This window comes from Nerophis ophidion, linkage group LG04, assembly GCF_033978795.1.
Source record: "Nerophis ophidion isolate RoL-2023_Sa linkage group LG04, RoL_Noph_v1.0, whole genome shotgun sequence".
In the NCBI taxonomy this organism is placed as follows: Eukaryota; Metazoa; Chordata; class Actinopteri; order Syngnathiformes; family Syngnathidae; genus Nerophis; species Nerophis ophidion.
In genome coordinates, this window is record NC_084614.1 from 12,331,354 (window position 1) to 12,355,457 (window position 24,104).

The 24,104-nt window shown below is 39.6% G+C and overlaps 1 protein-coding gene across 2 annotated transcripts in view; it reads right to left on the minus strand.

Annotated features, from left to right (window-relative positions):
* Positions 1 to 1,427: 1,427 nt before the first annotated feature.
* Positions 1,428 to 24,104, minus strand: part of LOC133550917 (vascular endothelial zinc finger 1-like) — a 52,893-nt gene continuing 30,216 nt past the window's right edge. The window contains exons 2-6 of one of the 2 annotated variants that reach the window (XM_061897068.1): positions 14,883 to 15,631; positions 7,769 to 7,838; positions 7,493 to 7,655; positions 5,008 to 5,101; positions 1,428 to 3,733 (exon numbers count right to left, since the gene is read on the minus strand). In XM_061897068.1, the coding sequence (XP_061753052.1) occupies positions 3,250 to 3,733; positions 5,008 to 5,101; positions 7,493 to 7,655; positions 7,769 to 7,838; positions 14,883 to 15,631 (1,560 nt within the window). In that variant the 3' untranslated portion in view covers positions 1,428 to 3,249. The remainder of the gene's footprint in view (positions 3,734 to 5,007; positions 5,102 to 7,492; positions 7,656 to 7,768; positions 7,839 to 14,882; positions 15,632 to 24,104) is intronic. The other variant, XM_061897069.1, reaches the window with a different exon arrangement.

Here is a 24,104-nt window from a genome sequence, read left to right on the forward strand (position 1 = left end):
TATATTTACATTTAACACAATTTCCCAACTCATATGGAAACGGGGTTTGTACTTTAGTTTTGTGAGGGCGTGTACCAGTTAAATTGATTTCAAACAATTCCAATGGGAGGTGTCCGATTTGAAATACGAATGTTTTGAATTGGGAGCTCTATCGCTAAACCAGTTAAGCACATAAGTTGAGGTACCACTGTATTTTGTGAAATTACAGTGAAATACAGTTTTATGTACATAAAACACACAGAGACACATGCTCCTTGCACAACCTTGACGGGGCAAATTATCAGCAAAGCACTCACATACAATAAGACATATTCACCATTACTTATCATTGACGGAGCAGGAAGGGGCTAGGAAAAATGTCAGTAAAATTCCACGCGAAGCACTCTATCATTCATTATTTGACACGTGATACACGCAAAACGGACTCCACGCACAGTGCATGTTTTGCCTGTAGGGAGGGGCCGGCGCTGGAAACAAGCTGTACACTGACTACTCTAGAGTGTAACCACATTCATGTCAATATTGTCCCTTATGTGTACCGTAATAGATATGTTTACTGATAGGAAGGATATACCCTGTTGCTGGTTAGAAATGAACAATTTCGCCGTTTAACATTGCTAAATAGTCATGTTGCTTCACAGGAAGGAAGGAGTATGTGCTTATCTTTCACACGACAGTGCACGTGTCAAGTCGCCTGTTGGACAATTTCATCATGTGACTGAATGGCGGTTATTTTTTTTCATTAGGAATCCATGTTCCTATTATGAGCAACTCGAAAAAGCAAACGAAACAAAAATAAACCTCACCTTGTTTGTTCTGCTTCATCTTTCCTTTCTCCTCTGAATTCCTTGATAATTAGAGTGACATAAATCTACTGCATATTGTGTGTGAATAAGGCAATGCTCATATAGGCACTAACCGGCTTGAGAGTCCCTCAGCTGAAGAACACATTATCCTGTCCTTGTCCAAAAGCCTTCTTAAGCTGTTTAAAGGGTTGTGCTATCAGGCGTAGCAGAGAACTAACACCTTCAGACTAAAGGAGATTGATGACAATCCTGCAGAGGATTTCCCATCAAGCTAACTTGCAGCAATCTTGTGTTCCTTGACCAATTTATAGTTGTACACATTCACTAGAAGACATTTTTTCAACTACGTGCAGCTCTGAGATAATTGATGTCAACAAAATGCAATCAATGCAGGGCCTCATGTTTAACAATTATGATCAAAAGTCGCCATCTGCTGGACAATTGTATACTGCACGTTTGGAAGACCGCTGCTGCTAATAACTAGTTGCTTATTAGTTTAAGTACTTTGTGCAATATTCCTTGTTTGGTCCTACAAAATAAAAAGGAAGCAGACCACTTTATATCTATGTGCCTGGCAACAAAATGTGTCGTTTGCTCAGCAGTATTTTAAGAATACACACGTGATGGTTTTCTTTTATTCAGACAACCCAAATAAAAGGCACATAACATTGCGCAATGTTCATGTAATCATTGGACACTTTTTTTTTTTTTGAAATGCAGGAATGTTTGATCTTTCCGCTAACCAGAAAGCTTGTTTCTAGTATATACAAAATTACCATTGTTAATGTTCTAATACAAAATGTTTTATTATAAAAAGTGTTATTTTATCTTCCACATCTATCTTCACTACTGTATCCTCAGACCTAAAATAGTGTTGTACAAAGATATACATTCAAAAGTTTTCACAAAAAAGGTCAGGGAGTTTTCAATTTGCTTTAAAAATACAGAGTGTTCAATTCGACAGTTTATCACATTAATTGCTCAAATTTGGCAAATAAGCTATTTATAGTGTATCTACGTCATAAAGTAAAAAAAATACACTATTTTGTTAAAAACAAAAAAGTCATGCATATTGCATTTTGTTCAGTGTAAACTGAAAGTCTCAAATAGTTTCACCACTGTCGAGACAAGGCATTCTTGAAAAATATGTCTTAACAGCTATAGTGTTTGGGCTCATGCAAGGTCAGTCTCAATTTTGGAAATCTTTGCTGCCTGACACTGATGTTTTTCTTTTAAAAAAATATCAAATGTACAGTAGGTATGCCATAAAACAGCAAATAATCATCTCAATGGACGGTTATGCTTTAAAAACTATCATCGTCCCTGATGGAAATAGGGCAGTGTGTACCAAAAGTCTTCTTCATGCAACATCTCCTAATAACGATAAACTATTAAGGGCTGGAAAAATATCTGCCCAGTTCAACATTTCATTCATCAATTTGAGATGCTGAAAAAAAAAAACGCAGCTTGAAATGTGGACTATGGCAAACAAAAAATAGAACCTGCTTGCGGTCTAAGATATTCCAGTGCGAACAATATCACTAACAACAACAAAAAAAAACATGTTAACATAAGCCACTCATTTGTGCACCTCAAATAAAAATAAATGGATTTTTCGTGGAAGGCTATAGAGAAGAATCTCCAAATGGAAGTAAACACTGGTGATTGTTACACCAATGACATTTTTTGTTCTGACAAAAACAATTCCTACGGTACCAAATGCTTTTCCAAAAGTTATACAAACGAAGCAATCCCAGAATGACCATGTGTAGTATATATTCCTCCGGAGACTTCCTGAGTGAGGCTTTTTGGGGAATTAGGATATAAAGTAAACAAAAGAGATTTAGATAGGAGTGAGACGTCAACTAATACTGCTGCTCTTCACCTGTGTAAAACATGTGTTCAGTGCAAGACTCCATCCACTCCGACTACATTGGGGGAAACCATTAAAAGCTACCATAGAACATATTAACAAGCCTTCATGAGCCGAAAACAAATAAAAAAATACAAACATTTCATATTCGAGAGAACAAAAAAGGTAAAAACCTAAAACATGAAAATACATTACTATGTCAAATGTACATGTTAGCTGTACCTCAAAAGTATAGTAACTATCTGAGAAGCAGATGGAAGCTGCTGTCCTTTTTTACTATGCTCATTTCCTACATTAAATATGGATTAGCAGGCTATAGTAAACAACGTAAGAGAGCAATCTATGGATGATGTTTCAGTTCATCCACCTGGTCTCACCTGTTAGGATCAAAACAACCGCTTCACCTCATCTGGCCTGTCATGGCACACATCACAGTTTCAGCACTTCAAACAACTATGCTAAGTCCTAAACTTGTCCTCATTTAAGGTCAGTCCTACTTGGTTTCTACTCAAGTGTTGCGCCTCTACAGTCATGTAAAATTTGACTCGAGAGCGGCCCCTGGATGCACACCTACTGGACAACAGCATCCATGCTCACTTGATGTAGAGGGGAAAAAGGTTCAGTAGGGTATGAAAAAAAAAGAGCTGGGCTGAGTTTCGCTTTGTGGTTAAATGCTCCTTTTGCTTTTACCAATGCGGGGAAGACGGCAGGACTTGGGACAGGAAAGGCATGCTGTCTACTGGTCTCATGGCAATATTGAGCGGGCCGGCAATATTCATTGCCATGGGGGTGGTTATTGCGACCGAGTGGGCGATATTCATGGGCGCAGAGGAGGGAATATTGACTGAGGCGATGTTGACGGGCCCGGTGATGGTGACCGGGTGCTGGAGGCTGACCGGTGACGTGATGTTGACTGTGTTGGTGCTGATGTTCATCTGCGCGGCTATGGTGACGGCGTGGTGGTTGTTGGCATTGCCGCGGTTCATCGCCGAAGAGATGGGAGCTGAAATGGTCACGGGTGTAGCGGATGCCGAGTTGCAGACCTCGTTGCCGTCTGGAGAGGAAGAAGGAAGAGTCGTTTAATATTTGCTTTGCTACAGACCAACAGTGTATGGGTTGAGCAATCAAGAATTCTAACAAAATCGAAGAAACTGCAACTCTAAAGTGATACAAATGTCATTGCAAGATGGTCAGAACGCAACTGGACGTGTTAAATACATTGCATAGAAAAAAACTTAAAGGATATTATAAACGGCCTCCACATGACACAAATGATAAGCAGCCCTACTAGAATTACACATTCCTCCCAAACTTCGGTGGATTTGGTATTTACTAATAAACCTGATCACATAAAAAAGACTTGTAATTTAGTAACAGGCTGATCAGACCATAACATCACACTGATAACATGGAAGTTGTCAAGATTAAGGTATCAGAGCCAAAAAGGTACGCAAAAGTGCTTGCCCTATATCTCTACAAAAGACCAATGCTTCCTAGAGAGCGAACTTAAAACTGTCCCATTGGATAAGCTCCGAACAGGCCTGTGATGACCTAATGAGAAAAATCAAAGAGATTATCTGTAAATACACTAAAACAAAACCCAGAAAGAAAAGTGCTAAAATAAAAATACCTTGGATTAATGAAACAATTTGGACTCTAATTAAAAATCGGAACTCAGCTCTCAAAAAGCGATTAAAACAGGTCTAAATACGAATCGTAAGATTTTTACGTTTGAGGAACAAAGTTCAAACGTTGCTGCATAAGGCTAGGGCTGACTTTCACTTAGAATTAATCAATGCTGCAAAAGGGAGCATTAGACAGTTATGGAAAAGTACTGTCAAACTCACTAGAAGACAGCAGACAAGAAACGACACTATAACATTAAATTTTGATGACATTACTGTCTCAGACAGTCTGGACATAAGTAGTAAATTTAATGAACATGTCATCCAGTCTGTACAAACTCTGAATAAAAACTTCCCTCAAAATCAGTGCAAATAATTGCCATTTATTCAGGATGGACTAAGTTTAGAATTAATAAATGAAATAAAAGTAAACAAAATCCTCTCCACATTATCAAGCTCACGATCTAGAAATATATACAATTCGGAAACTTTCTTCCTAAAACGTGTATAGTCTTACTGCTCCTATAACAACATTGATAAATCAATCAATAACAGAAAACACTTTCCCTACCACATTGAAAACTGTCACTATCATCCCAATCCATAAAGCAGGAAATAAAGAAGACATCAACAACTACAGACCAATTAGCCTTCTCCCGGTTAAATCTAAAGCAATTGAAAAAGTGACCGTTGAGCAACTCACAGAACATCTGGACTATGAAGACCTCCTACATCCCTTGCAGTTTGGGTTTCGGCTTCGGGCAAGTCACTCGACCGAAACTGCATGTTGCCTTCTACTAGAAACAATAAAACAAAACCTTGACAATGGAGGTGTAGTTGGAGCAATATTCTTAGACCTCCGCAAGGCATTCGATACAGTCAGTCACCCCACGTTGCTTACAAAATTAACAACTTTTAAACACACACTTCTGGTTGAATTTTTGACCACTCCTCTTGACAAAATTGGTGCAGTTCAGCTAAATTTGTTGGTTTTCTGACATGGACCTGTTTCTTCAGCATTGTCCACATGTTTAAGTCAGGACTTTAAGAAGGTCATTCTAAAACCTTAATTCTAGACTATTTTAGCCATTCCTTTACCACTTTTGACATATGTTTGGCGTGATTGTCCTGTTGGAACACCCAACTGCGGATTTTAGGTTGAGGTAATTCTCCTTTTCATTGTTCCATTTACTCTCTTTATGGCACCAGTTCCATTGGCAGCAAAACAGGCCCAGAGCATAACACTACCACCACCATGCTTGACAGTAGGGATGGTGTTTTTTAGTTTTTGTTTCATCAGACAACACATGGACAAAGGAAAGACCTTGTGGGGGAAAGTTCCATGGTCAGTTGAAACACAAATTGAGCTGTTTGGCCACAATACCCCGCAATATGTTTTGAGGAGAGAAGGTGACGCCCTTAATCTAAGGAACACCACACCTTCTGTTAAGCATGCTGGTGGTAGTATTGTGCTCTGGGCCTGTTTGCTGCCAATGGAACCGGTACTTTACAGAGAGTAAATGGGACAATGAAAAAGGAGGATTACCTTAAAATTTTTCAGGACAAACTAAAATCATTAGCCCGAGGTTGGGTCTTGAGCGCAGTTGGGTGTTCCAACAGGACAATCACCCCAAACACACGTCAAAAGTGGTAAAGGAATGGAAAAATCAGGCTAGAATTAAGGTTTTAGAATGGCTTTCCAAAGCCCTGACTTAAATGTGTGGACAATGCTGAAGAAACAAGTCCATGTCAGAAAACCAACAAATTTAGCTGAACTGCACCAACTTTGTCAAGAGGAGTGGTCAGAATTTCAACCAGAAGCTTGTCAGAAGCTTGTGAATGGCTACCAAAAAAAAAGCGCCTTAATGCAGTGAAACTTGCCAAGGGACATGCAACCAAATATTAACATTGCTGTATGTATACTTTTAACCCCTGCAGATTTGGTCACATTTTCAATGGACCCGTAATAAATTCATAAAAGAAACAAACTTTATGAATGTATTTTGTGACCAACAAGTATGTGCTCCAATCACTATCACAAAAAAATAAGAGTTGTACAAATTATTGGAAACTCAAGACAACCATGACATTATGTTTTTTACAAGTGTTTGTAAACTTTTGACCACGACTGTATCTGTCTTTGAGCTTAATGTCTCTGTGCATTGTCCCTTCAAATAAAGACTAAACTCTAGAAGCCTGTTTTGCAGTACTTATTCCCAATGCCATCACCAAAAGTCAAGGGTGAAAAATGTGATGTGAGAATAGAACCAAAAATGTAACTTTGCAAAGTGGGAAAGTAGTACATACAGAAGAGTGAGCTCTGCTTTAAAGCGGGGCGAACCCACCTTTCTAATAGTGATAAATAAAGTAACAATGTTTTACACTTATTTGACAGATACCTAGTTAATAAGTGATAGCTAAATGTCATCTATCTCCTTCGACAAAAATACATGGGAGATTAACTGCATTCCATTATAAATTACAGTGGTATCTCAGTTTAAAGGCCTACTGAAATGAGATTTTCTTATTTAAACGGGGATAGCAGGTCCATTCTATGTGTCACACTTGATCATTTTGCAATATTGCCATATTTTTGCTGAAAGGATTTAGTAGAGAACATCGATGATAAAGTTCGCAACTTTTGGTCGCTAATAAAAAAGCCTTGCCTGTACCGGAAGTAGCAGACGATATGTGCGTGATGTCACGGGTTGTGGAGCTCCTCACATCCGCACATTGTTTACAATCATGGCCACATGCAGCGAGAGCGATTCGGACCGAGAAAGCGACGATTTCCCCATTAATTTGAGCGAGGGTGAAAGATTTGTGGAGGAGGAAAGTGAGAGTGAAGGACTAGAAAAAAAAAATACAAATAATACAAAAATAGTGCTGGCAAGACGAAGTGGATGACATGCATTGAATTAAATAAATACATTATTTAAAAAAATGACAGTGTGTGTAGCCAACTTGGCAGAGCAATTTGAGTGCTATCACTGCTAGTCTGCACCATTCTGAAGCAAAATAAGTCAAACTTCAGCCAAGGATGATAAAACAATATCTAAATGTCATACATTTATCTATGAAAATATTGAGAGGCTGCTGATGGTGTGTTGGAAGATGGAAGGAGATACCGCTGAAGACCACTCTCTAAGGTAAAAGTTGTACATTATTACACACCACAAATACAGTACCTTTGTTACAAGAGTTAAAGTTGGTTTGTCCATGAGTCTTCAGATGGCTGGTGATGTAGGCAGCACTCAGCATCTTCCCACAGATGCTGCAGGTCACCTTGCCCTCGTGTCTGATCATGTGAGAACGCAGTCGGTCTTTGGTGGCAAAAGCAGAGGTACAAGCCTGCAGGGACACACACAAACGCACACGCACACACGGAAAAGGTTAAGCGAGTGTAATCACAATATTGAAAATGAGGTCGTCTGTCAGGTGGACAAAGGTATATGGGCTCTTACCGTCACTTGACATTTGAACGGCCGTTCAGAAGAATGAACATGCTTTACGTGGCAACTCAAGTGGTCTGGTCTGCATAAAGAACAAATAAGAATTATTTTCAAAATGGGTTTATCACTGGTCAAGAGGCAGGTCATTGAGATTCAGCAAATACACATGCTCTAAAATGTTAAGGCTAACTGCACCTGCACACATATTTAAAAACTATACATTTCCCCGACTGCGTTGGTAAAAATATGTCCATTTAGAAGATTATAATTTTTTTTACATCGCTGTCAACATAAAAATGCATTTACCGGCTGTCCTGTTTATTTTTCACAAAGCCTGAAAAAGCTAAGCTGACTTGGCCATGCATTCTAACCCCTCTGGTTATCAATATATGGAAGTATTAGATGTACAAAGATGTGCATATTATTTTTTAAAACAGTACACATATAATTAAACAAATTCAAGAAAGCACTATTATTTTTATGTTTTTTTATCACACCTCAAATGTTAAGGCACATGCACACTTGTCTACAATGAAGGGGGGGGAGTCATATTTATCCCAAGGTGCTATTGAGGTCTAAAAACATGAGATAGTTTTGCTCATATCTTACACTGCTCGGGGTCTTCCAAAAGCTTAGTTTTTAAGAAAAACATACTACATTTACATGTGGATGAAAGGTCAAAAACAAATAAAAAATGTGTTTTTAAAATATCAACATTTGTGTGGACCAAGCCTAAGGAGCAAGGACAGAAACAGATTGTTACACTTGATTTTTTTTGTATTTTAATTTTTACTTAATAATGTTCTCACTAAAATTGCCCACATACTGATGTGGTGTGCTTGCATGATAATGAGGGGCTCTGCCCATTACTTAAAAGTTGAGTCAGTGGCAGTTGATTCTCCATAATCAATCATGCGTGATTTAGTTTGGCCTACTTTCAAGAAGCACCACACTGAGATGGTAAAGCATTATATTGTACACTTGTTTACTCTCAGTAAAGTGGCAGTTGACAGACACAATTGAAAGCTTAATTTTTTTTCTTACATAAACATATCAAGAATAATAATGTTGTGCGAGATTAGATAGCGGTTTTCTGTTAATGTCCCATGCTAAATTTGCACAGCATATCTCTCAAGATCAGGGGCGTCAAACTCAAATACAGAGTGGGCCAAAATTTAAAACTGAACGAAGCCGGGGCCGAGGTTGAACAAATGAATCCTTTAATAGGGACCCAAACATGTTTTGCATTGAATATTGACCAAGCAAGGCTTATATAACTTTATAGTGACATGCAAAATCGAGTTTTAAATAATAATATTTAAAAAATATCAATGGCATATCAAAAAAAATAACAATACAAATTGAATGCCTCTTTTCGGCGGCGGGTTTGAGTTGGGGCGGGGTTTGGTGGTAGCGGGGGTGCATATTGTAGCGTCCCGGAAGAGTTAGTGATGCAAGGGGTTCTGGGTATTTGTTCGGTTGTGTTTATGTTGTGTTACGGTGCAGATGTTCTCCCAAAACGTGTTTGTCTTTCTTGTTTGCTGTGGGTTCACAGTGTGGCGTATATTTGTAACAATGTTAAAGTTGTTTATACGGCCACCCTCAGTGTGACCTGTATGGCTGTTGACCAAGTATGCCTTGCATACACTTGTGTGTGTGTGTGTGTGTGTGTATGAGCCGCATATATTATGTGAGTGGGCCGGCACGCTGTTTGTATGGAGGAAAAGCGGACGTGGCGACATGTAGAGAACGCCAAAGGCAGTGCTCTTACGACACGCCCCCAATATTATTGTCCGGGTGGAAATCGGGAGGAATTCGAGAGGGGCACTGAACTTCGGGAGTCTCCCGGGAAAATCGGGAGGGTTGATGAGTATGAATATTAGTGGTGAATGCGGTGTTACAGCGGCGGGCCAGCTCTAATGTTAATTTGATATTGCCTCAAGGTCCAAATGAAGTTACACGGCGGGCCACATTTGGCCCGCAGGCCAGAGTTTGACACCCATGCACAAGATGAAGAGGAAAATGGAGGCCACAAAGTTAGTTAAACTTCATTAATACTGCAGCGCAGTTGGAAAGTTGTATGTCGAAGAAAAACAAAGCATATTTATTACTGAATGACCTTCAAGAAAAAATTGTGCTTTTGTCAATGAACACTTAAAAAATGTTGTTCGAAATAAAAACCTGAAGGTGATTAGCATTATTGTCTTATGGCTTTCTTGTCTTATTCTAAACTGAGTTTGTGTATGAACACTTTGGAATGTTGTGCTGTCATGCATATATATAAACCAACGAAAGACGGTGGGTTTATATGTCTGTCCATTATTTAATTAAAGTGATGTTCCATTTTCTGTTCATTGCCTGCAGACTTTTAACAGTGAATCCCCTGTGTTCATAAAACTCAGTTTAGCGTGGATCCACCACTGACAGCTGGATATTTCTGGTGACGCTGAGAGCTGCATCATGTTAGCGGGGAGACTAAAGGGCGACCGTGTTGGCTCCCGCTTCCAAACCGGAAAGATCCATTCGTCTGGAATTTGCTTGATTGCTTATACATACAAATGAGGAGTCATGTGGAAGCTTTCAGTGGTGCTAGGAAGCAGATATTTCTGCCACATTCAGCGAGACGGATACAAGTGAGTCTAGACAGTGCATGGCAACAGATCGGACTAAGTGGTAGTGACTCAGTGGCCTTTTCTCCACTGCCCATTTTGGCTTTCCAGAATGCAGATGAATGCCTTGCCCACGTCACTGGGCTGGAAGCATGCCTGAAGCAAGTGGATCACATAGCAGAGTGTTACTGTAACCGTGTAACACAGGCTAACGCCATGGTATGATCAATATTCCTTTCTACTAGAAGAACCGTGACTCTGTGAAGAGACTCGGGCTGTCTCCATGGTCAGAGGGCGGCCATAGCACATCCATCCTGTAAAACACTGATCCTATGCAATAGAAAACCTTACTCTCAAAAATGTTTGTGAAATGTTTGTCTGGTAATTACAAAACTTGTAATCTCCTGGCAAATTCCAAGTGATCCAGATGTTAATATTAACCCAGGATGCTTTATGATTGGGGCGGCATAGCTTGGTTGGTAGAGCGGCCGTGCCAGCAACTTGAGGGATGCAGGTTCGATTCCCGCTTCCGCCATCCTAGTCACTGCCGTTGTGTCCTTGGGCAAGACACTTTACCCACCTGCTCCCAGTGCCACCCACACTGGTTTAAATGTAACTTAGGTATTGGGTTTCACTATGTAAAGCGCTTTGAGTCATTAGAGAAAAGCGCTATATAAATATAATTCACTTCACAATTAACTTGATTAGAAAAAAAAGCTTTGATTTATATTGTCAGGTTTCCAATAATTGTTTAATGAGTGTAAACTAATAAAAATGTATAAAATGCCCGAAAGGAGCCCAAAGCTTTAAATACACAGACATTGTTTTTTCACATGGCAGCTCCAATAGAGCGCACATGAGGGCAGTATTGTGTGAGTGATTTGTATGTCAGCGAACAGCGTAGGGTTTCTACTATTATTAATAAACACACAAGTCCAGCTGGGATAGGCTGCAGCACCCCCATGACCCCAAGAGGGAAAAGTGGTAGAAAATGGATGGATGTTAAAAGCGCAATTTCAATGTTGATGATAGACCTGGGCGATATAGCGATTTTATGAATAAATTCCATTTTTTTGTGGCAGACAATATAGAAAATAAAAAACACTTGATGTTTTTTCTCCTCTGCTTTGACATACTTTTTGCCCCAAGAGCTATCATAGCTTCCACTCTTCTCCTTATTTCCTTAGCAGCGATCCACACACCTGGCAAAACATGACTTATTCCAACACTAACAAGAGCGAGACGTTTGTTCCAAAGAAAAGAAAAGTGTTGTCAGTAGTTGTTTAGATTTGCAGCAACAGGCATGGAGCAAATTATTGCACACTGAAAAATAGGGTGCAGTACAACACACTAATTCCAGCATCTAAAACAGAAGCAACCAACTAACTACGGAAAATACAACTCTTTATGAGCCGGACAAGGCCGCAACAACAAACAAAATGACATTGTTGCTAAAAAGCATCTTACTGTGGTGGAATCATTTACACTAGGTATGTATGATGGTTAGGGATGAAGTTCAGTAAGAATTTATTGAGTTCGAGCCCATTATCAAATCCTCTTATCGAACCGATTCCTTATCGAATCTCTTATCGAAGCCAGATGGGTTGTTGTGTGTGCACTGGGTTCCAAAAGCCATAGATGTTATATAACTGGGCCGGCACGCTGTTTATATGGAGGAAAAGCTGACGTGACGGAGGACAGCACGCGGCCGTTATAGGGTGAAGGTTTCAGGTGAGAGAGGACGCTAAATGCACGCTCCTGGTGAGCATATAGTGCTGATATGTGCGTTGTAAAAAAAAAAAAAAAAAAAAAAAAAAAAAAAAAAAAAAAAGCGACAAACACATCATCAACATGGACGAGGTGCCGTTCACTTTCGACATCCCGGTGAAGCACACTGGAGAAGAAAGGGACCAGCACGGTAGAGAATCGATACACACAACGGGGCAAGAGAAGTCGGGTTTTTACTGTTGTGCAAGCTTGCCATGCTAATGGTCAACGAGACTGACTTTGCAAGTGAGGAGAGGGAATCTGGTGTGTTTGATGGAGAACTTGCCCAGCTGTTCATTTCGGACACAAAAGATGAGGACTTTGATAAATTTGTGGAGGAAGATTGATCAAAAAATAATGTGAGTACATTGATAAATACTTCAATAAAGTACAACTGAACTCAGCTTTGCTCCTGCTGCCTTTTTAAAACAGCGTCCATGCATTCTAGCATATGTTTTAGGTTAGCTTATGTTTAACCATAACTGCGCCCACAAATAGGCTGCTCCTTATTCATGCGTTAAATACAGAAATAGCACTCGTAACTGACACAGCGCCTTTTAATACGGTGCGTCCTAAGGTCGCAAAAATACGGTATAGTGGCTTCGATAACGGGAACCGGTTCTCAAAAAGGGATTCCAATCCATGGAATCGGTCCTTTTCTTATCGAACAATTGGGAGAACCGGTTTCGAACATCATCCCTAATGATGATACCTTGTATGATAAGAAAGAAGCCCAATTAAAAATATTCACTAGAGCAGTCACTCTGCACATCACCATTGTGGCGCATGCACAATGAAAAAGCCTGTGATTATCTACTTACTGAGACTCTCAACAGTTTAGTTGGTTATTTATTTGCACACAATGTATTGTACATTCTAAAATATAAGATGCTACTTTTTCCCCTACACTTTGAACCCTGTGGCCTGTAAGACAGTGTGGTTAATTTATAGATTTTTCACCCTAAAATAGTCAATAATCAGAAAAAAAGCGGTATGATACTCCATTTTTATTTAGATAAGTATTTTATCCCAGACAGAAGTTTTAAGTCCTCAATTAGTTAGTCTCAAGGTTGGAGATTATTTGTTATGCATGGAATGTGCAATGCTATCTTTTTTTTAACAGAAGTAATTTCTTCAAGACAGAAGTATTGCTTTCCAGAGGAAGCTCTTAATTGGATTAAAAAAATATTCCATAAAAAGTACAATTTATATCTAGTTTAAAAAGAACATTATACAAGTTCGAATTTTGCTGAGAGTAAGTGTTGTGATGCAGTGTATACACTGTCATTTCACACTACTAGTTTTTAATCATATAAAAGAAAACTTGTTTTAAATGATCTGTCATTTGTATTCATTGGTTTCTTTAAAAAATAGGGGAACAAAACGGGAAAAAAAGAAAATCAAATCGTTGGTAAAAAAAAAAAGATCGAAGACTCTATTTTTCGGCTATACAGTATTGCCCGGGCTTTATTGTTGATTTGCATTTAATAGAAAAAAAACAATGGCATTATGGCAAGCAGAACAATCTTTGGTTCTACTTTTTGTCCCCTGTATATGTATTGAGGCTATAATATGTGTTTTAGGCCTGGGCAATATATTGATAAATTTAAGGTTTTTGGTTGCAGACCAATTAAAAAAAAAAAAAAATACAATTTCTCCTCATCATGTGGCATACGTTTTGCCCCCATGAGCTTTCGTCACCCTCGCCCGACACCTTAATTCCTTAGCCAAGATTCAAAATGTGGCTAATAAACGCTAACAGTGAAATGTTTGTGCCAAAGTGTTGGCAGTACTTTGGATTGCAGCTTTAGCTGTGTAACAAATGACTGCACGGTGTAAAGTTTATATAAAAAAGCGGCAGGATGAACTTATTTCAGCAACTGAAACCAAAGCCTCCAGCCGAATGTGGGATATGCAACCGAACAAGACCGCAACAACAACAAAAACTCAGATTAAAACACATCTTACTCTGATTAAATAATTCACGCCAGGTAACCATGTATGCAAAGAATGATCACTAAAGCAGTCTCTCTGCACACCATCAAGATGTGTGAATGAAAAAGCCTGCCTTTATCCACTTACTAAAACTATTAGCTAATCTTCTCAAAGTTTTATTTGATTATTCATTTGCATACAGTGTATAATACTACATTTTTATTTAACTAAGTATTTTATTTAGGATAGAAATGTTAAGTTTTCACATGATTAATCTCAATGTTTGAGATGATTATTTATTTACATTTTTGTTAACAGAAGTATTTAATGCACGGAAGTATTGCTTACAAATTAAACTCTTAATTTAGTTCTTTGAAAATGATTCCATAAAAAGTACAAATTCACATCTTGTTTAAAAAAAACAACATTATTGAAATAAGAATTTGCCCCGAGTAGCATGCAGTGTATGCAGTGTCATTTCAATCTACTAGTTTTGATCAAAGAAAAACACGTTTTGAATATCGTCATATCGCCAAGGGCCTTGTGTGTTTTATTCGATTAATTGAACAAATTGATCAATTACTAGGTGCAGCCCTACTAGGATGTAAAAGCTTTAAACATTTACTGTCAGAACCAACTTTGCTATTGTTTCTTTCTGAAACTTCTCAAGCTCTGGGCAACTTGCATCTTTTTGGAAACATATACAATGCTATTATGCTTTCCTCATTTTGCTCTGATAAGTTGAATACTGTAAAATAACACATTGACCAAAAGTGCAGACAATAGTGCTGAAGATTGGAATAATGTAGTCTTACCTGGAAAAACCTTTCCCACAAACGGAGCACACATAGGGTTTAATAATGCCACCATCATGAGAGCGAACATGGTAGGTCATCCGGTCCTTCCTTTTGAACCGTTGATGGCAGATGGGGCACTCGAAGGGCTTTTCATCCGAATGGGAGAGCTTGTGGCGATTCAGGTGGTAAACATCACGGAAGGCCTTGCCACACATCTCACACCCATGGTTCTTCTTGACAGGTTTGGCAGGTTTCTTGGGGAGAGTCTGATGTTGCATGTTGCCCATTAGAGACGATGTCATGATGCTTGCGCCTGACGAGACAGATGTAGTCGCTGTGGAAAGGATCCCTGCTGCTGTAGAGATGTAGGAGGGATTCCCATTGTTGTCTCGCGTCATCGTGGAGATCATTGGGACCATGGTAGGGGCCGTCTGAGCAGTCTTCTTTGGCCGTGACACCATTTTGATACCTGTGTGGCTGGACTCATGGCGTCGTAGGTGGTAGCTGTCACGGAAAGCCTTGTTGCAGTACCCACAAACAAACGGCGTTTTGCCTTTGTGTTCCTTCTTTATCCCATGCAGTGGCCGTACACCCCCTCCACTGGCCACATTGTCTTTAAGGAGATCTGCAGCATTGGTTGGGGCTTTGTGTTCTAGTTGGATGGGCAGGATAGGCTTTTGGTCGATTGGTTCAGTCCCTGCATTAAGAAGAGGCAATAGGCTGTTTTGGGCCACCTGGTGCTGGTGGTGCAGGGCTTCATTGGCCTGCTGTTGGAAAAAAAAACAAAGAACAATATATATTTTAGAGGCCGAAATGCTCAATGGTAGTTAAAGTTAATGTTAAGTGACCAGTCTTTAAGTGTTATCAAATACTGCAATCCAAGCCAAATATCAGAATAAGCAGTCAGATAGATAGAGATAAAATGCAGTGCAATTGAAGCCTACTTACTAAAAATGGTTTCATGTTGGCCAAATAGGAATGGTTTACAGTTTAATGAATCTACAGTGGTACCTCAATTTACGCGTAATTTAAGATATGAGCTGTCTCTCTGTTTTGTGTTTTGCATTAGGTTGTGAGCATTTTTCAAGTTATTAATTTGTAATTGCAGGGTTTCCCCTATATATATCTAATTGTGGCTCGGCGCCATGGCTATATACCACACAAAGACTTGACATACCTCGCTTTGAGTTGGTATCACATATTAGTTTCACATTTAAAGTTGAATTGCTGCCATTAATAACAGTTTGCACATCATTTTTTTCAATCCAAAGAGGTTCATTAGGTCTTCAAAAAATTATGAAATGTGTTATTCTTAAGCCCTGCGACTCCAAAAGGAAGAAGCGGTAGAAAATGGATGGATGTTATTCTTAAAATGAGATCTGCGCGTTTACTTCTATACCTAACGATTTCGACTGCAACTGTTGTTGGAGAAGGCAACAGTTGCAGCCGAAACCGTCATGTACGGAAGTAAACACAGAGGTCTGGCTAAAAGAATAACAGATTGCATTATTTTTCTTAGTTTACCCTTAACATTCATTAGGAGCTATCCAATACATTAAAAACAATCCAACTCTAGGAGGTGGATGGTAGCATCCTGCTATTCTACATTCATTACACGCAAAATGTTAACGACACAGACAAAGTGTGTGACAGAATGTTGATTTTGGAAGTGGAATGGTCTTTAATGTAGCCAACACATGTAGCACGACACCAAATACTAAATAATTCAAATAATGGTTTAAAAAAAGGATCCAATTATGACCCTGCCGATTCACCCTTTGACTGAAGCAAGGCATTCTAAGCAGAAATCTGCATAGCTTGCTGCCAAAAAGGCTCTAGGGAGCAGACCATTATTTTTGTGATCGAACAACTACACAATTGCAGGTCAGTAAAGGATGAAAGCACATACATAAAAAAAATATACATTATAACAATATGGAATGTGAAACAGAAAGTCATTGACCTACAAATTATTGCCGATAAGCTACAGTATATTATTACCATAATTTTTTTCAGACCAAATTAACCACTGATGTAATAATAATAATAATAATAATAATAATAATAGATTAGATTAGATTAGATAGTACTTTATTTAGGAGTCAGGAGAGTTCCTTCAGGAAAATTAAAATTTTCAGCACAATCCCATTCAAGTTTAGACAAACATTACAGGGAGACAGAACAGGATCGCTGACGGGTCTGCCGGCTTCCAGCGCCCCTTACAAAAAAGATGAGATAAAGGTAAACAAAGAGGGGTGGGGGGGGAGAAAAAAATAGAAGATTAAAATAAAATTTAAAAAAATCGGTCTTTGCCTGGGCCCTGGAGAGGAGGTGCAGACTGAGGCCAAGGGAAAAAAACAAATAAATAAAAAAAATAAAAAAAACAACTCATAACCATGGTACACATCCCTCTTCCATGTGTGTAAGAGGGAAACATCATAATAATACATGTATGTTTTCAAAGGCAATAAGCCTGTATTTATTTGTCTTTTCACATTGTATTCGAAATGTCAACTTTTAAATCTCCAAGTTGAATAAAACAAAAATAACATAATATACTTTGTTTGCAAAATGTTTCACTTAAATAAAATTCCCAATCAAAAGCAATACAATATGTTAAGAAGGGGGTTGAAGATTGTAAAATATAAACAACCAAAACAATACATAAAATGGCTAAAATGACTCACTGGTGATGGTGGCAGAGAAGTTGACTGTGGGAAAATTAGTGAGCATCACGGATGATGCCAGTCACCCTCTGCATACCGTTATCATAGCTAGGGGAGCCTGTTCAGTGCTAGACTACTGCATCCCAAGGGGGGGGGGGGGAACTAGGATGACAGGAGATGCAAAACAATAACATATACCCCCATAATTTATTATTTACTTTTTAAATTATATTCCAACTCTGTACACTGCTGCTGGAATTTTTATTTTCCTTAGGGAACTCTTCTGAAGGAATCAAGAAAGTACTATCTATCTATCTATCTATCTATCTATCTATCTATCTATCTATCTATCTAAATAAAGTATTGACAGAGCTGCACTTCAATATTGAACATGTAGTAGGGCTGGGCGATATGGACCAAAAAGTATATCTCGATATAGTTTTGCTTAAACTTGATATTCAATATATATATTGATATATTTTTCGGCGAAAATATACATATAAATATATTTATTTTTGAGCGATATTCAATGAAATTGAAGTAAATTACAACTGTGCTATAAACAGCCAGTGACCATTTTTTAACCCAGTTAGCCAAGATGGGTATTTGCAGCACAGGAAAAAAAACCTGTTTAAGTAGCACAGAATTATATAACATAAAATAGAAATATATTATTTCAACGTAAAATTAATAACATAGCTGCGCAAATAATACACATGCATCAAACTCAGATAAAAAACACATTTGCAGATGGACACTTTTTAATTCCCAGTCGACAGTGTGATGGACTGTCACACACGTACAGTTCTGAGGTCTTACTAGAAGTGGTCCACGCAATGTAAGTGACTTTACTTAATTGTGCGGCTATGATATTCCTCACTTCCTCGTACATTTCGCTTGAATATTCTCTTTTCTCCTCTCTGACTCTCGTCGTCATTCGGGATGTCTGTTGCGATTTCCCTTCCTGGTTTCATAACCTTGTCATCCGTCTATCTTGCCTCGGATTGGCCTGTCCCTAATGTTTTGCCCTACACTTAACCAATCGTGACAGACTCATCATTTTAAACCAACCAACCAATCAAAGATTTTCCTATACGTAAACCAACTAATCATTTATCTTTACCGCATATTTTGTCCACTGCACGCGGAGTTGCACTAGTCCAGTTCTCTTTGTCTTCTCCCTCTCACTTCTTTTGTAGCATGTACCTTAGCTAACCGCTACACGGGTCTAAAAATAGATAAGCCACAGAAATTGCTACTGGTTAAAAAAATGGCGAAGCTACTGGGAAATCAGCTTTGTAGCTGGTGGTGTCACTGCTGGTGACAGAGTCAGGCTCCATATTTGCTTGTGTGTTGTTGTTGTGGGTCAGTGCAGTGGGGGTGAGGCGACAAGCCGCTTGGAAGGGGGAAGGGGAGGGATTTAATAGCCCATAGAGTATTGCGGGGGAGAACAAGGAACACAACAAATAAGCGGCGTTTGGTCATTTTAATGGGCTTCACGGTGGCAGAGGGGTTAGTGCGTCTGCCTCACAATACGAAGGCACTGCAGTCCTGGGTTCAAATCCAGGCTCGGGATCTTTCTGTGTGGAGTTTGCATGTTCTCCCCGTGAATGCGTGGGTTCCCTCCGGGTACTCCGGCTTCCTCCCACTTCCAAAGACATGCACCTGGGGATAAGTTGATTGGCAACACTAAAATTGGCCCTAGTGTGTGAATGTGAGTGTGAATGTTGTCTGTCTATCTGTGTTGGCCCTGTGATGAGGTGGCGACTTGTCCAGGGTGTACCCCGCCTTCCGCCCGATTGTAGCTGAGATAGGCGCCAGCGCCCCCCGCCACCCCGAAAGGGAATAAGCGGTAGAAAATGGATGGATGGATGGTCATTTTAATATGAAAAAAAATTATATCGATATAATGATATTTTCTTAATTCATATCTTGTTTAAAAATATAACGATATATCCCAAAAACTCGATATATCGCTCAGCTCAAACATGTAGGCATAGGTAAAGTTGTACATTACTTAACTGACAATCAAGGTAGGACATTTTTAAACTAAAGTGCAGAGTAACAAGTGTGTGTGACAATCATTGGCACTTTAACTTTAACTTCATAAACACTACAGTATATGGTAAATGGGTTGTACTTGTATAGCGCTTTTCTATCCTTCTTTAAGGAGCCCAAAGCGCTTTGACAGTATTTCCACATTCACACACTGACGGTGGGAGCTGCCATGCAAGGCGCTCACCAGGACCCATCAGGAGCAAGGGTGAAGTGTCTTGCCCAAGGACACAACAGACGTGACTAGGATGGTAGAAGGTGGGGATTGATCCAGTAACCCTCAGTATGCTGGCACAGCCACTCTACCAACTTCGCCACGCCGTCCCCCGTATAAGCAGATGTAATAACAGGTCATATGAAAACAAAACTTAAGTCTGGCAGATTCGGAGTGAGGAACACCAACATGACATGACAACATGAAAAATGTCGGGCAAACGTTTGCAGCACTTTTAAAATAGCTAGTTTTCGAAAGTACTAAATGGCAGCATGTCTCTGGCGATGTATTCAACCACACCTGTGAGTGCACACCAGTTTGCGCTCACTTTGCAGACCAAACGCAGAGTCAGTGTAGACTGTCAGGTGGTTGTGTTGCAAGTGGGCGTGCAGGTTTGTTGTATTCGCGCACATTTGGCTAACTTGGCTAAAACGAAAATATCCCCACACTGGTGCGGTGGCACTTGGATTTGTGATCTTTCTGTCCGTTTTCGCCATTGCATGTGTTGCGGGGGCTAACTTGTTTCACTGTGTGATGCTTGCGGTCCAGCGGTGCTGCTTCGCCGCACAGAGTCCAAGACAATTAATGAAGAACAAGATCATTCACCCCCTTCTTTTCCTTCTGCTATGGCACAAATGCATGCAGCTGCAGAAACCAATGAAAAGCGTGAATGCTCTTAAAGCACGCATGGGCGATTTATCCACACTGGAAAATTTACAGACTTAATTACATTTCCGTTTAATTGGCTTACGGAATATCGATCCAGGCCTACAAGTACGATGTGGCTAACACTGCAGCTAACGGAAACACTCTATCTGGCAATATTATAATAAGTGCTAACATTAATGAACAACTTTTAGCAGCATTGTGATCACAGAGCGCTAACTAGCTTATGGAGCTACAGATTCAGTTTATTATTATCATCATCAGACTCAAGGTCCATACAAAAAAAAAACATACAACAGTCAATACGCAAAAACAGATCACTCATCCGACTCTGACTCTCACCTTACAGAACAGCTCACTTGCACTACACCATCACATGCAATCATTGTAAGCAACCAGCTGCTTATGAATGCTCGTTTTCTCAAATTTACACCATAAATGGGGCAGTATAGAGCGGGGTACAATATGCCCTAAAGAGATAGATCTTCACTTGGTGTGGGCACATGTTAAATTTCCTTCTCAGCAAGTTTGCCTGAGCATATAGGACTCAGCACTCTCTATTAAGATCATCATCAGTTAATTAATCTGTGATGAAATGGGCAAAGTATTTTATTTTTGTACAGAAAATAAACATTCGTCCTGTTACACAAATTTGGAAATGTGTGGTTTCTATCCTCTTTGGTGCGCATAGAATAACAACAGTGTACCTGGAATTGAACAATATATCATAGGTTGAGCCCATACTCAGAACGTAAATTGAGCAGTTGTTGCAATCTAGTACCGATGGGAGAAAAAAATTATCAAATCGTCAGCATACATGAGATGTTTTAAAAGAGTGTTTCCAATTACACAGTCTGTTTGACAGTCACCTACTTGAAGAGAAAGATTATCTATGTAGATGCTAAAAATTGGCTATGGTAAATCGGTTCTACTTGTATAGCACTTTTTTTTTATAGCGCTTTGACACTATTTCCACGTACACACACTGATGGCGAGAGCTGCCATGCAAGACCCTAACCATGCATCAAGAGCAAGGGTGAAGGGTCTTGCTTAAGGACACAACGGACGTGACGAGGTTGGTTGTAGGTGAGGATTGTAACACGGCCACTCTCCCAACCGCTCCACGCCTTCCCCAAAAAAAGGGCTGGAGAAAGTAGCCCCCCTGGCAGACGCCATAACTAACACAAAAGCAGTCGGGAACGCTGTTTCCCCCTCTAACATGCATGGTCTGATTAGCATACCAATACGAAAGTATTCTTATGATGTTACTAAACACACCCCTGTGACTCAGCTTAAGAAACAACATTTTGTGATTGACTCGATGAAAAGCCTTCGAAGCATCTATCAAGCCGATTATTACAGAGGATTTTTGTCTTATATAGAGATCAACGGTCTCTTTTAAAGCATAAACACGTATGTCCGTACCATGCTTGGAGTTAAATACAAATTGGTTATGTGTGATGGATACTAATTCACATAGATGGTCCAATAGGATCTTTTCTAGAATTTTGGTAACCACACTGGCTAATAGGCCTATAGTTGTCCATGTTCCCAATCTTGCCTGCTTTATCCTTGATGACAGGGACAAGAGTGACGGACAACGGAGAATCTGGCAACAGTCCGTGGGTCATAAGACAAGTAAAACAGATGGCCAGGAGAGTAGAAACCCTTGGGCTAGCAAGGCATAGGTGTTCTGCAGTGGTTTGGTCTAAGCCACATACTTTGTCATTATCGAGTTGTGTTAATGCCTGATAGAATTAATTTGTTGTAATCATAACTGCATCACTTTTGTCAATATTACCCATCATTGTGAGCTGTATTCTCGAGTGGGATGACCGTTGTCCTCCAGGAGGCTGGGTCATTGGTATACTTTTATTTATAAAGCAATGCTGGGTCTACTGCCCAGCTATATTTGTAATTTATCACACGGACGAGTGTTGATTCTTATTGTTTGCGTTCAAATGATCATTTGTTGCTCAGTGTTCCATTTGCCCCCACAGAACTGAGAAAATGGGCTTTGGTTTACATTGCTCATTTACATTAAACATGTTGCAAAAAGACTGGAAATGAACTTCATTTATTTCAGTGAACGCTTTTAAGTTCAGATTGGGAGCACTTGAGATGAAGTTTTTAAATCGTAACTTTTTTTTTTAAATTTGTATGACATTTATTTTTATGTAACTATCTTTTGCTGCCTATTGGCCAGGACTCCCTTGAAAGAATAGTTGTTGTTTTTATCTCATTGGGACTTTCCTGGTTAAATAAACAAAAAAAGAATCATAACAAAAAGGTACATGATCTGACAGTGACATATCATACATTATCTGCATTGATCGCGGGGTGGCATAAGCATCAGCGGTGCTAATGCAATGGTCTAGCCACAATGTAGAATGCCAGGCCCCACTTATTTTATAATTTTCAGAAGCTTAAAGCAATTGTCTGGATTGTAGAGCTGGGCCGATAGTAAGATAACAATATTTATCGCGCTAGACAATTTAAATAAATATAAAATGCATTTGATAAAATATTCGATACATATATATATTGTTTGGTCGGAAGAAACCAAAAATGATCTTGTGCTTTGGGAATGAAGGAAACAGGAAGTGTCACTGAGCAAAGGGAGGGACACACTAACAGCCAATCAGTTAACAGTATTGACTGAACAATGTGACGGACACGCTAACAGCCAACTACGTAACACTATCAACTACAACTGATATCGTTTTTGGCCATACTGTATATTGCCCAGCCCTACTGGATAGTATACGAATGTTACATTCCAAATTGGAACATATGTTCTGAAAACCTAGCACACAAATCTCTGAGGTTGGCATTCATGTCACCAACCACATAAACACACGCATAGTGGTTATCAATAACAAAATATTTTATAAAAGCCGATTTATTCAAATATTCATACTCATTTTCTTGTCATTCTTTCGGCATGTACACATTCAAGATAATAGTAAAACCGTGTCACTACATCAAGGTCTGGTGCGAATTTAATATCAAATACACTCACCAACTTTGTGCGCAGCACCTTTATATTTCCTTGTGCTCCAATACTAACAATAGGTTTTTGCATAATCCTCCGAACAGGTTTGCCATGGCCCTGTTTGAATAGACCAAGCAGTCCCTCTTGAATTCTCCTCAGGTGTCAGTGCTCGCCCAGCTCAGTAGCATGGTTCCATTTCGGCAAGTTGTTCATCGATGTACGCATGGCTATTGCACTGGGCCCAGCTCCACCGCTCGGTTTAATCTCCATACACACAGCAGGGACCGGGAAGATATCGGAATCAGCTGCGGCCCAGGGTGAAGGGACGCCCACAGAAGCAGCCACCCTCTTGCCTTTGTCCGCCGATGCATTTTGCGCCGGAGCCGTCCTTGCTGCCAGCGTATCTAAGTAACTCCTGGCCATTCCCTCCGCCATGACCCGGCTACAGTCTATGCTCAAGGGCAGCAACTCAGGCATCAATGGAGGAGGCAACCGTCCGTAAATCCTCAGCTTCAACCTGGACCTTCACTACGCAAAGCAAAGAACTAACTTCACTGTGAAGATGCTCTATCTTGGAGAGCAGGTTGGAAATGTCCAAGTTGTTGTATGGCACAGATGGAAACTCATCCAGGTAATGAGAGATG